Source organism: Colobus angolensis, unplaced genomic scaffold (assembly GCF_000951035.1).
Source record: "Colobus angolensis palliatus isolate OR3802 unplaced genomic scaffold, Cang.pa_1.0 Scaffold16, whole genome shotgun sequence".
Lineage (NCBI taxonomy): Eukaryota > Metazoa > Chordata > Mammalia > Primates > Cercopithecidae > Colobus > Colobus angolensis.
In genome coordinates, this window is record NW_012114710.1 from 12,228,108 (window position 1) to 12,244,712 (window position 16,605).

Sequence of the window (16,605 nt, forward strand, 5' to 3'; positions counted from 1 at the left end):
AATGGAGAAAAGGCAGATTGATGACTTCATAACAGTAGTTCTCAAAGTGTGACCCCAGACCAGCAGCATCAGCATAATTTAGGAACGTGTTACAAATACAAATTCCTAGAGCCCCCTTCAGCATACTAAGTCAGAATCTCTCAGAATGGGACACAAGAATCTGTGTTTTTACAAAGTTCTCTAAGTAGTTCTGATACATTTTAAAGTTTGCAAAATACTATATTAATTCTTGATCTTTAAACCTTAACTGACTACTAACACTGCCAATCTTTATATGTTTTCTAAATTAGTAATCTTTAGTGTTTTCCATAGGAGTCTTTTCAAATCTTTTTCATTCTCCTCAAATCTGTGATAGTGCCCATCTCTGCTCATTCCCCAGAGGTTATCACTCTCTGACTTAATCTAGTTTGTACTTGAACTCCCTCAAACTCCTGCCACAACATCCTCAGACTAACCATAGTCACTTGCAGTGGAGGAGTCTTCAGGTATATATACTTGTGTTCTGGATTCCTTTCCTTTCAGCATTGGGGAACTTTTATCTTTCTCTTCACCAAGTTCTCTCTCTCTACTGGCATTCTTCACCTAATCTCATCACAACTTACATTCACACTCTTTGGGATTTTGATTCTATGTGTGATGAAAAACATTGTAGGGTTTTAAGCAAGGAAATGGCATTATCTGACAGATAGTTTATAAAGATTTTTACCCTTCTTCTGTGGAGATTGGGTTGCATGAGGCAAGAGTTGAAGCAAGAAAACCAGTTTAGATATTATGGAAAATCTGAAGAGCAGGGATGGTGGCTTGGGTCATGGTACTTGTTGTGGAGTTGTAACTAACTTTGGGGGCATGAGTTGGAAGTAGAATTAAGGATAAAGGTGGTGGTCAAGGATGATCTTAATCTTTGGTTTTAATAACTATGTTAATGGTGATGCTGTTTACCAGAATGAGGAAGCCTGGGAAAGAGTAAAATGACTGGAAAAAAATCAAGACTCTTTCTGGCCTTGTTAAGTTTCAATTATTTATTGGAGATCTGTGTGGTGATAGGCAGCTAAACATTTGACTCTAGAGTCCCATGAAGAGATCAGGGATAGAATGTGAATTTAGGAATCTTGGCCTATAAGTAATATTTAACACTCTAGTATTTGATGAAGACACCTTGGGACAGAGTGTAGAAAGAGAAGATGGCTCATGACAAAGCCCTGAGCTACCCTAATATTTAAAGAGGGAGCATGGAGGGAAAATTTCTAGTACGGGAAACTCAGAATGAGCAAATGGTAAATTAGGAGAATTTCTCAGAAGATGGAAGTGGTCAGCTTATGCAAAATTCTGCTGAGAAGTAAATTAAAATAAGAACAGAGAAGTAACCATTGTAAATGGCAACACAGAGGCCTCCAGAGAGCTCAAGGAGTATAATCCTGACAGCAGAGGTCTGATTAGAATGAGTTGAGGAAATCATGTTGTTGAATTAGTCCTGCTGAATCATGTAGTCCTGCCTAAAGCTGGGACATCTGTTTGTTCTTCAGTCTCAGAACAGGTGCTTAAGTTCTGCAAACTGATACAGACTTTCATAGAAATAGGGGTGGTTGTTAAAAGCTCATATTTGAAAAGTTTAAATGAAGGTGCTGGCTGAGCGCGGTGGCTCACACGTGTAATCCCAGCACTTTAGGAGGCCGAGGTTGGCAGATCACTTGAGGTCAGGAGTTCAAGACCAGCCTGGCCAACATGGCGAAAACTCATCTCTTTTAAAATTACAAAAATTAGCTGGATGTGGTGGCAGGTGCCTGTAATCCCAGCTACTCAGGAGGCTGAAGCAGGAGAATTGCTTGAACCAGGGGGGCGGAGGTTGCAGTGAGCCAAGATCATGCTACTGCACTCCAGCCTGGGTGACAGAGTGAGACTCTGTCTCAAAAATAATTAGTTAATTAAATAAACAAAAAATCATAAAGGTGCCATGAATTTTAACAGAGCTGGCATGTTAAAAGTCAATATAGAATCTATACAATTCAGCTGTCTTTAAAACTTGATAAAACAACCACCATGACAAAATGAGTTAAGTAACAAAAGGTACAGTATTAAAACAAAGTGGAATTGGATTTTTACCTGGGATAAGCCAAGTTTAATATGATCAGTCCATAGATATTTGGAAATTGGCAACATATACACACAAACTTGCCTGCATATCATTTTTATTAGTTCAGTCCTTTGAGATAGTATATTTAATTTCATGCTTGATAAAATATGAGAAATAACATCCTCATCAGCATACATTTACCAAGTCTGTGATGTGGTTATGCAGGAAAGGACATCTGGAAATGAGCAGTATAACGATTACAATATTAGGAAAATACAACTTGTAAAGAAGCAGGTCTTAGCCAAATTCCCAACTCATAATAACTGATTATCAGGCAGTACAGGAATTAAAAATGGTGAACTCGCCATCTACCAGTGTGTCATCTTAGGGAGCACACTGTAGACAAGACTGTTGGCCACAAAAATAGTATAAATAATTATCATCAGTTAGTAACCCAGGTATCATCCAGTATATTGTAGTTTGTTACCACGATATTATATCCACATATAGTTCACTTGTAATCGCATAAATGCAAGGTTCCTTTTGCAATGGAGCATTTTGGAGAGAATCTTTCACTTCAGCCTTTAAATATACCTAATCACTTATATAATATTTATTTTCCTCCTTCATTTAGACCTTCCTATTTTAAGTTAGCAATAAAATATTGAGCACTTATTATGTGCAAAGCACTATACTCGTGTTCCCTTAAATATATGCATATAAGAGAAATAAGCCCCAAATGATTTAATCATTATTTTAGAATGAATGAGTCGCTAACATGCTAGTGTTGTTACCCAAAGGGTGTGAATACCAAATATTTTGTTCCTACCAGCTCATGACCCCCATCTTCATCGAAGTCCTCCTCTATCCCATCTGTCATTTCTTCTCCATCGGCATCTGGCCCTCCTTCAGCAGGCTCCTCTGCAGAGTGATCTGCAATCTCTGACACACATTCCTCTTGGATCAGCACTAGACTCTCTTCCAATTGCTTCTTCTGAGCTTCTGGGGGGGAAAAAGCAAATGACTACTACCTTGGGTTGCTCAAGAGCCATTTGGATAAACCATGAAAAAACAGTCCATGAAAGGGTAAACTCTGTATGCTATTAAAGGTGTACAAAAGGTAAGGTAACATTAAGTTGAATTTTTTCAATCATGTACAGTTTTCTGTGTGCACTTACATGTAAGCATATTTAACAGAATTAGCAAAAATTAGGGAATCCAGATGGTAGTAGTACATAAATTAGTAAGATTTACATAAACAGATTGATTTTTCTGGCTACTTTATTTTATATATAGTGCTTTCTAAAAAGGATGGTCTTTCTGAGAGGAAAATAGAGCAAAAACAAATGGCAAAAATCAGACTCATCATAGAAATTGTTCACTCAAGGAAGCAGGATGGAGAAAATTCATTGACAAGTTGAAACCTAAGTGAAAAAGACAAAGAAAAACTCACTGAGGAAAAAAGTACAAAAGCAAATATGTTGTTTTTTCAAAAAACATGTCTATGTGAACAATACCCTGAAAATTTAAAGTCTAAATTCTGTTGACAGATGTGGTTAACTTCAATGGTTAAGAACATAAATTCTGGGGTCAGACAACCTGGGTCAAAGTCGAGCTTCATCCCCTAATAGCTTTGTGATGCTGTTCAAAGTGAAAATGATTAACCCTCCATGTGTCTCAGTTTTCTCATCCATGCAATAAGGACAACAATTTCCTACACTTTCAGGGTTTGGTGTAGTGAATCAAAGTGTTAGTATAGTGACTTGCAAATAATAAGTGCTCAACAAACGAAGCTACACTCTACATTAGAGTTTCTTCTAGTCAGGATCTGTGCATTCCATTCACAGAAACCTGCTCAAATGGAAAGTGTGCTGACAGCATCTTAATTATTTCCTCTAGTGGGTGGTACTCATCTCCTATGATAATATAAAGAAATGTTGGGTATCCAATAAATTAGATCATCATATGTTCCTCCTTCTCTACCTTATTCCCATGTGTTCATGACTATTCCAAAGTTGGTTGTTTTCACTAATTTTGCTGGGTTTCTAAAAATCAGATTATTAATCTATCCTTTGATCTGAGTTTTTAAATAGCCTAAATTTTGATAATTTATTACAATAAAGGTAGTTTATGGAGCTAAGTAACTTTAGGGTATTCATTTCTGGTCTTTTTCATAATGTGAGATAAAAGGAAAACGAGCACTGATATAAACATTTTGTCTCAGCACAAAATTTCAAACAACTAATATGTAAATCAACAAACTGATAGAAATATAATGTACAACTAAGCAAATAAGCAGGTATTCTTTCCAAGAAATTATTTACAATTAAAATAATAATTTTATACCTTCTTGCATTTTAATTCTCCAAATGATAAAGCTTATTGAAAAGAAGACAGTAGTAGAGGGTTGTTGTGCCTTGCCTCTGTTGTCAGAGTTTAGTTACTCTGAGCTCTAGTTGACAGGATTCTAGCTCTAGCTTTGTTACTTACCCACTGAATTACAGACACTGAGTTTGAGTCTAACTTTTGGCCATTTGGTCAGGTCAGGTCATTTAAACACATTAAGTCATTCTTTCTTCATCTATACCTACCTCTGGGTTTTACTGTGAGAATTAGCAGAGCTTGTATTTGGGAAATGTTCTGCAAATTATAAAGGACTACATAAATGTGTTCTATTAGATACAAAAGGGAGATGGTATGATCTTACTGTGAATATGTTGAAGGAATAACAACAACAGTAAGCGTAGATCAAGAGGCCTGTTCAGATCAGAGAATAACACTCATGGGGCTGAGCCTATGTTTCAGAGGAGGAAAGGAGCTGGTGGATCAAACCGAAGCTGCAAATAATTACTATGGGTATCATAAATGACCAAAACAGGCTCCTTTTCATTAAGAGAAAGACATTTACTTCATATAAACAGACACAAGCTATACACATCTTGATGTTTTTATTCCATCACAGAAAATCAACAAATCAACTTATTAGGTTCAAATTTCTCCATTTAACAACATTACTAGTGCAGTAAGGATGTGAACTCTGCTTTCAAAACTGTACTTTTTATCTTGATATGCATATACAGATGTACTGATGGAAGGAAGTGTGGTATATAAATTCTTCCCATTTTTCCTAATGTCTATATAGCATTTAGCACAGAAAGTCCTATGAAGACTATCAAGTGGTTATTGTAAAATATAACCAAGATTTTTTCTAAATATAGAAAATTATCCAATTTAAGAAGGTAAAAGTGAGTTAAAGAAAAAAAATCTGTTTAATCTAGAGAAGACTCAGTTGTCTGAATTAAAAGGAAGGTAAATAAGGCAAGAAAGACCAAAAACACTCTCAATTTTACTCTTACTGAATATTTCTAGGTTTTATTCTCATTTTCCTTCCAGATATCATTCATTGTGCTCTACAATTCTAGATCTGTAACCTAGATTAACCCACATACACACCTATGAGTAGGCTCCACTGAGAAAATGATGTGATAGGCCGACTAGCTCGAGCACTGGACAGTTTTGAGTCCTCTACTAATAATCACATCTCTTGTTCTATTCTGTTGCCTCTCCTATCACTGATCCTTTGACTGCACAATGGAGGTGGCTACTCTGGTTTTGGCCCCCACTCTTCCTCCTAAAAAAAAGTTTTTGTACATATCATCTAAACCCCTCAACTCTTGCCACTGTATGTCACCATTCTGCTTGTTTGAAATGCCCTAGCTTTCAAGACCTGGTACTGGTACCTTAAGAAAGAGGGAGAAATAGAAATTTGGGATTCTTATAATTCTATGCAATGAAAAATGCTTTGAATCTTATAAATTTTTTAAAAACAAACGTTCTCAGTGTTAGGTTATTGTGTTTATCAAACCAAACGTTCTCAATGTTAGGTTATTGTGTTTTTTTGTTACTACACATAAATGGACTTTTGCTTAAGACTGACAAATATGAGGAATTCAATTGGCCTAGCATATCCTTTTCTTCTCTAATGATTCCAGAAACATTTGTTTTTTGAGAACTCTTATGTTTTGATGTTGAAAGTAACATATACGTGTGTGTGTGATATGTATATAATATTTATATATAATATATATAATTTATTTATATTAGAAATATATATATATATATAAAATTTTTTCTCTAGAAGATCTCTGGCCAAGGAAGCATAGCAGATTTTCAAAGGACCCCTGTAGGACCCGACTTTAAAGATGCATAGTCCTCATCTGGCTTCATGTATCAATTTGTTTCAGCTTGTATCAGGAAAGCTGACTTTCCTGATCTTCCCAGCTGAATGTAATCTTTCCCTCTTTGATAAGCCAAGGCCCTGATCAAATGCTGTCTTATAGATAGTTCTGTTTTCTTATCTTTTCATTAGTGTTTAAGCTTCCTGGAAGTTTGAGCTATTGCCTCAGAAGATCGTTGTCACACTAAAAGGGGATAATATAGAGGTTCATCTTTTGTAAACTGAAAAGCACAATACAAGTCAGTTATCAAAACATTTTGTTGTGCTCTGTAGCCCTCACTGAATGCCTTGCACATGAAGAGGTAAGGTATCAGGAAGGATATAGGGTTTGAGATCCATACTTCTGCTAATTACTACTCCTATTAATTGTTTTCTTCTCTAAAAGGTAAGCATGAAAATAACATCTATTTCGGAGAATTGTGTGTGCTCTAATGAAGAAAAAGATGTGAATGTGTTTTTTAAACTGCAAAGACCACACAAACGTGTTATAACAGGTTCAAAACAGTTCTTGAGTTGAATCTATATTTATTTCTTGATTGCTATAGACAAATTTCCCATGTCAAAATTATTCACCCCTACTGATGGTTAAGAATCAGGCACTACACAGATTATTTTGAATTTTGGTTTCAAAACGGCCTTTTTGGTTCTGTGTTTAGACAGGCATAGTCTAGTACTGATATGGTTTGGCTGTGTTCCCACCCAAATCTCATCTTGGATTGTAGCTCCCATAATACCCACGTGTTGTGGGAGGGACCTGGTGGGAGATAATTGAATGATAGGGGTGGTTTCCTCCATTATAGTAAATAAGTCTCACAAGATCTGATGGTTTTATAAGGGTTTTCCCATTTCTCCTGACTCTCACTCTCTCTTGCCTGCTGCCATATAAGATGTGCCTTTCATTTTCTGCTGTGATTGTGAGGCCTCCCCAGCCACATGGAACTGGGAGTTCATTAAACCTCTCTTTCTTTTTAAGTTACCCAGTCTTGGGTATGTCTTTATTAGCAGCATGAGAACAAACTAATACAGTACATAGTACACAGACACACTCTATTTTTTGTATTAATATACAACATACATGTGATTCTGATGTATTTCAAAGGCAGTGGTATATTAATACAGTTCATTGCAAAAAAGCTTATATATTCTCATCATCCAATCATTAACTTGAAAGCTAAATGCTTGGAAGTCATTATCTGAGTTGAGAAAAAAAAAAAAAGCTTTAATTATAATGGTAATTGATTTATAGGAGTTTAACAAATACAATCAGCCTGTGCGTTAGTAATAGGTAGTGAACATAGCTTTTGTCATCTCAATGGGGAATATAATCACTAAACAATGATAGGTTCCATGAATAAAATCACACATGAAAGCACATCTTCTTTATTAAACTGTTGGTTCACAGTTGAATAGGCAGTTTTGGTTCAGTAATTATGTTGCTGAAATAGAGATAAAGCAACTTGTTCTTTTTTTTTATAAATATCTAATTTTACTTTTCTTAGAGATGAGTAATGTCGTTTAGTTTATTCTTTATGTAATTCTCTTTATTTGCATAGTTATTTTTCTAGTCATCACTGTTTATTGTCAATGTGAGTGTGTGTGTGTGTGTGTGTGTATGTGCGTTTCTCTCTCTGCCACTAAAGCTTCTTTGGGGCAGAAACATTTTTATTATTCATCTTTGTTTACCTGGTGGCTAACTCAGACCCTTAATCACAAATTGTTTGCTGAATATGTTAATGAATTGTGGAATCAACTAAGGAAAATAAATGTCAAATGTGTCCAATTCTTTTGGTTAAAGTGGCAGCTGAATTTTGCACACGATGGTAACAAAAATATAAATCCAAGATAAATTAAAAAAAAAAAAAAACTGAAAAACCTCCTTGCCACATTCTACATGACAATCCCGTACCACAAAGTCAAAGTAAAATGTGAGATCTGAAATTTTCTGAGAAGAAAATTGTTTGTGTTTATATTGACAAGTCTTTAAGAGAAAACATGAAATGTGAAGTCTTCCAGTGCTTATTGGAGGAGGGCTGCCTTCGAACACTGACATATTTTGGAGTCTGTTGGTTTCTTTAAGTCAGAGTGATGGATGACCATAGCATTTCTTTTGTGAACAGAGAAATGAGTATCAGATATTTTTTTAAAGAGTCGATTAGAAGCCAAAAAGCCGGCAGCTTATGTCTAAAAGACACCTACATTATGGATTACAACAAAAAGGTTTATAATGGCTACAAGTTAGCGAGTGCTTATGAAGTGCTGGCCATGTAAGATTCATTAACTTTAGTCCTTGAAATACACTGCAATGTAGGCTTATTTATCATTTTACACATGGGGAAACTGAGGAACAAATAAGTGCTCATGATCACACAGTAATAAGTGCAAGAGCTGGAATTCCAACTTAAAATTCCTGATCTTATAACCTTGGCTGTTTTCTAATATATCTCTTAAAAAAGAAGGCCTAATTTGACATACCAAGGGAATGCTTCCAATCTCTTCAGTAACCAATTTTAAGTTTAAGAATGAAGAAGTCTGTTTAGTTAGGGGCACATGTTGTAGTTAGCTAAACAATGACTATCAAAGGAAAAGAAGTACAAATTACAGGTAAGTATTTCTGATAAGGGAAAATGCCTAAGGCTTTAAAAAACCATGAAAGGAAAGAATTTAATATTACATTCCAATCCTCATATTCAAATATTTTTTTCTGCACATCTCATCTCTACTTCAAAAAGCTATCTATGATTCAGAAAACAAGTTAGAATTGTTGAGATTTATGTTCAAAGCATTTTTATTAATTGAGTTTGCTGCATAGCTATTATCATTAATATAACTATGAAAATTGGTTGAGTTGGCAATTAAGTTTTTTGACATGCTGCCTTAATTGCTAGATAATTGCTAGCTGAATTGTACTTAGCAGATGGTTGGAAAGAATGTTGATACAAAAACAGTCACATTATTCACTAGAGCCAAGCTAGTATCCTTGAATCATTGTTTTTGCATACTAGTATAAACTGTATTTTAAGAAAAATTTTATAACACCTGTATATAGTATGAATTTAACTCAATGGTTCCAATAAATGCCATTTAGAAAAATGTGACTTATTATGGATGGTATTACTATCAACCACATAAATGAACATCAGGAAAATTACATAGACTGTTTTTAGATGAATATATTAGTTATGTAAGTACATTTTTGGAGGAAATGGTGTCAAAGTTGTTCACATGAAATACCCAAGATTGTTGAGATGAAACAAATGCAACATAAATCATTTAAAAATTACTGATATAATTGTGTTTATTTAAATATAATAATGGTTTTAATGGAGATATTATTTTCTCCATTTAATAGGTTTTATAGGGACTTTCCCAAATTTCATTCAGCTAGTAAGTTAAACTAGGTCTCTAGTGTGATGTGAACCTAGTTTTGTTTTATTCCTGTCTGGGGCCTTAGATAATGTAAATCTGTTTTCCACAAGGAAGATGAATTGGAGAGGAAACAAATCAGAAGTGGAGGCCAACTAAAAGGTGATTTTTATGGGGATGAAAATGTCCTAGCTGATTTCTGGTGATGGTTGTGTCACTTGGTGAAATTACTAAGTCATTGAATTATACTCTTGCAATGAGTAAATTTTATTCTATGTAAAGTATACCTCAATAAATTTGTTTAAAAAATAAGGTGAATGCAGCAGAACATATGAGAGATGATGAGGGTTTGGGTATTGACATATCTTTAGGAAAACAGAGAGAAGGAGTGGGGTAAAAATATACCAAAGGTATAAGATTTGGCAACACTGCTATAGTAGGAATAGAGGATAATGTTGAGACTGGCAATTTGATAGGGTACAGAGGAGTATATCTAGGTAGGAAATTGAGGAGAAAGAATTCAATTTTGAAAGACTGTGATTCAGTTATTCCCAAGATGGCTTTAATATTTCCCTTGACTTGACAACTACAGGTAGGTTTCTTCCTGACCATAGGCCCTGGAGCATCCTTTCCTTAGTGTTTGCTTTAACAAACTTGCAATTGTAAATTCTTTCTCTGCCCATTTGAGAGGCAAATTTTCTGTAACCCAGGAATATTTTTCCTAAGATTCAGTACCTATTTCTTTAACATGTTATCATTCAATAAGATAGGGCCATTGTCTTCCAGTCTCCTTGGGAGAGTAGCAGCCTAACTTTATTTTATTTATTTATTTATTTTTGAGACGGAGTCTCGCTATCACCCAGGCTGGAGTGCAGTGGCCGGATCTCGGCTCACCGCAAGCTCCGCCTCCCATGTTCATGCCATTCTCCTGCCTCAGCCTCCGGAGTAGCTGGGACTACAGGCGCCTGCCACGTCGCCCGGCTAGTTTTTTGTATTTTTTAGTAGAGACGGGGTTTCACCGTGTTCGCCAGGATGGCCTCGATCTCCTGACGTCGTGATCCACCCGTCTCGGCCTCCCAAAGTGCTGGGATTACAGGCTTGAGCCACCGCGCCCGGCCCCAGCCTAACTTTAATAAGAGCTAATTAGCAAACACAGATGGTGATCAAATCTCCTCCTCCAACATCCTCCAATACTTTTCCATTAACTTGCTCCAGCATTCAAGAATCTGCCTGCCTTTAGCTCATTCTAACATTAAAAAAATTATCCTGTCTTTTATTTTTGCAGAGTCTAGTTCAATTTTTATCTCCTATTGCAACAGTCTTGAATAAAGCCTTCCTTGCAGTGGCCGGATCTCAGTTCACTGCAAGCTCCGCCTCCCGGGTTTACGCCATTCTCCTGCCTCAGCCTCCCGAGTAGCTGGGACTACAGGCGCCCACCACCTCGCCCGGCTAGTTTTTTTTTTGTATTTTTTAGTAGAGACAGGGTTTCATCATGTTAGCCTCGATCTCCTGACCTCGTGATCTGCCCGTCTCGGCCTCCCAAAGTGCTGGGATTAGGGGCTTGAGCCACCGCGCCCGGCCCCTTGCTGCTTTTAATAAGTGTCCAGGGCAATCTTGCCTTTACAGTTAACAGGAATAGCTACAGGAAGCACTCCAGTAAGCAGTTGAAAGGTTTGATCTAGTTGCTAAAGACAACTCAATGTCTTTTCTCCGCCTTATATTAAACTTCTTTAAAATATTTAATTTTTGTACTCAAATATTTCTACAAGCTTGCTATGAAAAACAGCAGCGTTTTGTTCCTACCTGTTCACCATTTCCAGCTCCTTAAAGACTTTCCACTCACTTGGCTGAATCTTTTAAATACATGCACTCCTATTGGCTGAATCTTTCAAATACACGCACTCCTATCTCTAAATAATGTTTATATTGCTACTTCTCAATCAGTTTTATCCACTATCTGTTGACATTATCCGTAGGAAGCTGAGGATTCAGTTCTTGGTCCTGCAATCCCCATCTCTCTAGAGAATCACATTGTTAATTGGATTTAATAAATTTTCAGTTTTTACATAATTTTTATTATGAAAGTACTTTGTGCAGCTAAGCTGTTAGTACAGGATGAATAATTTTTCTTTCCTGAAGAGTATTTTGTTTTCTCTAGAATTAAAAATTGCCTCAGGTTTTAAAAATTAGTTCTCTATGTGCTTCTCTTTATGTACTTATGCAAACTTACTCCTCTTTCTTAACCAATCCTCTTTCCCACCCAGTAGCTATTTCATCAAGTTTGATGTCTTAAAAAGTCTATCCCAGAGGTTTTGAGCAGTTCTGACCTGGACTCATTTCTTTCCAGATCTCTTGCACAGCTCATCTCCTAGGATCTCTGTTACCTCTATCTTGAGAATTCCTTTTGCTTGTTGCTTTTAGAGTCCATGCTTTAGGAAGGCTGTTTTTCTTCTTTCTTGGTTTATCACCGTGCTTTTGGTGAAGTAATCTTTTTAGTACTTTTCAGAGAAAGGGCATATTAAAATAGTTAATTGGAAGGCCATTAGGCTGAGATGGTTTCCATGACTTGGGTTCCCACATAGGTAAACTGAAACCCAACTCAGATTGAATGGAGATGAAATATGAAAACTGACACTTAAATTTATTCAGATATTCATCCTGTAATTCTCATATCCTTCCCCTATTTTCCATTTCTGTTTTTTTCCATATTTTCTGGGAGAGTTTCTCCAATTTTGTCTTCCAATCATTGTACTGAGTTATTTATTTGTGCTATCATATGTTAATTTCTAAAAGCTCTTTTATCAGCCCTTTGAATACTCAGTTTTATAATTTTATGTTTTTATTACAGTATCTTCTCATGTCTCTGAGGGTATTAGTGTTTTTTTTTTTTTCTTTTTTTTGAAGTCTTATTCTTCCTGTATATTCTTGTTTCCTCTGACTTTTTTGGCATTTGCTTATTATGTTAAATGTGTTCTTTCATCTGGTGATTCTTGCTTGTTCGCGTTAACAGTATTAAAATATTGATTGGCAACTTTGTAAGTATAGAGAGATACTGTCTCTGTAGGTGGTCTGGCTGAGTGCTTCCTTACTTCATCCTATATGGGCATCTTTTAGTCCTTCCTCTTGGGCTGCTCATGCTCTCAACTGAAGACTCTTCTAGTGTCCTGCCAGTGGTCTGGTAGCTGAGTCAGGGAGAAGGTGGCATTTCTACAGTGATTACAGAAACTTTCCCCCCTCTGCTTTTTTCTTTTTTTTTTTTTGAGGTGGAGTCTCGCTCTGTCACCCAGGCTGGAGTGCAGTGGTGCGGTCTGGGCTCACTGCAAGCTCTGCCTCCCGGGTTCACACCATTCTCCTGCCTCAGCCTCCCGAGTAGCTGGGACTACAGGCGCCTGCCACCACGCGGCTAATTTTCTATATTTTTAGTAGAGATAGGATTTCACCTGTGTAGCCAGGAATGGTCTGTATCTCCTGACCTCGTGATCCACCCGCCTTGGCCTCCCAAAGTGCTGGGATTACAGGCGTGAGCCACCGCCCCCGGCCCCCCAACTGCTTTTAAGTGCTCTCAAGTTTCCTTGTCATCTACCAGTCCTGAGACCCACTGTTTTACTTTCTCTAGAGGAAACTTCTGCAGCCTTCTTTAAAAGTGCAGCAGAGATAGTTGGGACATAAGAATCTGTTTCCTAAACAGACTTTCAACCATTTATTTCCTCTTTTCCAGAGGAATATGATGCCTTGAATTCTGAACTTTTTGGGAGTTTGTGATCAAAATTGGACTTGGATATCTAGGATGTGCTAAATTAGGTATACCTCCTGTCCAGCTGCTAAACCCTATCCTTATTTTTAATGCAGTTTCAAGGGAGAACACTGCTCAATTCTTGTGTTTAATTCATCATCTGTAACCAGAAGCATCACCAAATCTGAAGTATCAATGAGAGCAGTAAGGTATTCAGAACAAAAATAGTAGTCATATTACAGGCTACAGCAGTCAGATCACATCTGGAGCAACACTTTCCATTCTGAGCAATGTAATGTTGACAGACTACATAATGACTAGAGAAGAGAGATGGCAATAGTTTAAGGTACAAAACCAAGTTTAGTGAGAAGCAACTGCAGGAACTGTTGATATTTCTCTAGACCAAAAAGGCCTCTAAAATGCTGTGATCAAAATTTGAATGCAGTTAAGATGAATACACACAGGCCAATGATGATATCAACTCTCTGTTCAAAGGTTTTGGAGGGGTGAGAATACTTATAGCTCATATATATATATATATATATATATATATTTATTTATTTATTTATTTTTAAATTTTTTGAGATGGAGTTTCACTGTTGCCCAGGTTGAAGTGCAGTGGCATGATCTCAGTTCACTGCAACTTCCACCTCCTGGGTTCAAGCAATTCTCCTGCCTCAGACTCCCTAGTAGCTGGGATTACAGATGTGCCACCACATCTGGCTAATGTTTGTATTTTTAGTAGAGACGGGGTTTCACCATGTTGGTCAGACTGGTCTCGAACTCCTGACCTCAAGTGATCCACCCGCCTCAGTCTCCCAAAGTGCTAGGATTACAGGCATGAGCCACTCCCTTTAAATACTTCATTGACTGTTGTATGACAAGGAATTGGACATTAAGTTTCTTTTCAGAGAACATAAAAGTGATAACTGAACCAAGTGAAAGCAAAATACATTTTGGCTCAGTGTGAGGAAAACCTATAATAGGAGTCTCAGACATAAATGTGAACAGTGATCGATAATATAAATATGTGAACTGGCTGGATAAAGATATTAACAAACTGAAAAGTGCATGCCATGTATAGAGTGATACAGTGAGTAGCAGTATTGAAAAGTTCAATATTTTTAAAACTCAAATTTTGAGATTTATTTACAATATTTCAATTTTTTGACATTAATTTAGTTTTGGAAACTTCATCTCTTATACCAAACATATGGGTAAGATGAATTTATCTTGTGGGATTCCTATTTGTAACCTCTCTGAGGCTTAGGTCTAACATCCCAACGTTATCATTGGAACTGTCCCAGTCAGATTTGGCTGCTTATGTATCAGGCATAACAGTGAGAATAAAATCGAACTAAATAATGTCTAATTGCCTTTTGACTTCAGAAAGTCTGCACTTGAAATGTAATTTTTTAAATAAAAATGTAGTTACCCATGGAGTAACTGTGCCCATTGCATGATATCCAGTCTTCACTTTTCCTTCTTGTGCCTTTTACTGTTTTTGGTCACTTAACATCTTTGTGTAAAGCATGTAATTTGTGCTATGCATATGTGGCAACTTATATGTGGCTCTTTTAAAAGAATCATCTAAGAATGAGGCAAAAGTGCTGGCCAAACTGATTTTAAGTGTTAGTTCTGGTTTTCTATATTCTACATAGTCACTATATCCCCAAAGAAGTTGTGTGATATAATGGAAAAAATAATATATGCATGGTGGATTCACACTAATCATAATTTTAGAAGCTAGAATATACATTTGAGGCCATAACCCATTCCTCTAGTTTACATTTGAAAGTCTTTAAAGCTAAGAGAGTTAAATGACTTGCTAAGTTGTGCCCAGTACATAATACCTGGTGTTGGGTATAGTTAGGGAAGAGAAGACATGATCTTGTTCTGAGGAACTTAATAATCTCAAATGACAGGACACCACACGCACATCTATTTGAGCAATTTAAGGTATAGAAAATCCAAAATAATGTACTAAGAGCTTAGGAGTTTACTTCCAAACAAAAAAAAGATACTATGGAACTTGACCTCAGGCACAGCCCATGTTGTGTGTCCTTCCCCACACTTTCTGATTCTCCATCTCCTTCCTGCCATTACTTCTCTGCTGGAAAATTTCACTATCAAATAACTAATAGTAAATTAGGAGTGAGAAATTTATGAAAGAGTAATAATGAAGAGTAAATGCTAGCTACCAAGTAATTAGCTTTCAACTAATTAAGCATTGTAATGACTGTCCCCTTGAATAAGGAGGCAATGAGCATTTTTTTAATGAGTTTCAGTGCATTTCACTCCACTTTCCACAAGGTAGTGTTAATTCCTTCCAGGCAACCCTGATTTCTTTTCATAAAGAAAATATGGTAAAATGTATAAAACATTTATCTCTATAACTACAGACACTATTCAGGAAACAATTACTAAAAGAATGGAGTTACAAATTAAATTAGTTCATTTTCTTCATACAAAGTTAAAGAGAAAGACATAAATATCAAAGGACTAAGTCTATTATTTTACAATCAACTGTCTCGTGACTGGAAAAGGTTAAACATGTTCAAAAGTAGGTGACATCTCATGAAAAAAAGATGCAAGCTTTGAATTTTAGTGTTCATTTCTAAATGATCTTCCAAAAAGATATGTGGAAGATATTAGTCATTGCAGGAAACTGAAGGTATATTATGATGGAATAAGGATCACATTTTTCTCTTTGAGGTGATTTATATTTAAATGAGTTCTCCATAATCCTTTAAACTGAAGTGCAAATTGGTTATCAAAGTCCTTTGCTGTAAGGGTTGTTTTACATAATAATGAATTTTACAGCGTTCTCAAAGGGAAATATTGATTTAGGCAACATCACAGAATATTTCAGTTACAGTAACACCTCAGTGCCATAGACAGCATGTAGAAACTTTCTAAAATCTAAAATTTTTTATTAAAAAGTATAGGCAGTGTACCTTTTCTGAATAGAAAATACACTTGTAATAGAAATTTTTAAGAAGATTCCACTTAGTCTATCATTACTCATCTACCTTAACAAGTGTTAGTGTGAGTTGACCATGTGCTAGGTACACAGCTTGTGTTTATTAAAAATGGGCTGTATGAAAGTACGAGGAAATGTCCATTTGCCTGTACATGGGTGTGTTGCTGCTAATCTTTGATAACTCCAATGATTATGTTTTTAACTCTCTGCTATATAAT

At 36.2% G+C, this 16,605-nt stretch overlaps 1 protein-coding gene across 6 annotated transcripts in view; it reads right to left on the minus strand.

Annotated features, from left to right (window-relative positions):
- Window positions 1-16,605, minus strand: part of RALYL (RALY RNA binding protein-like) — a 727,213-nt gene that overhangs the window by 30,628 nt on the left and 679,980 nt on the right. For all 6 annotated transcript variants that reach the window (XM_011937114.1, XM_011937116.1, XM_011937117.1 and 3 more), the window contains one exon: window positions 2,901-3,073. In XM_011937114.1, the coding sequence (XP_011792504.1) occupies window positions 2,901-3,073 (173 nt within the window). The remainder of the gene's footprint in view (window positions 1-2,900; window positions 3,074-16,605) is intronic.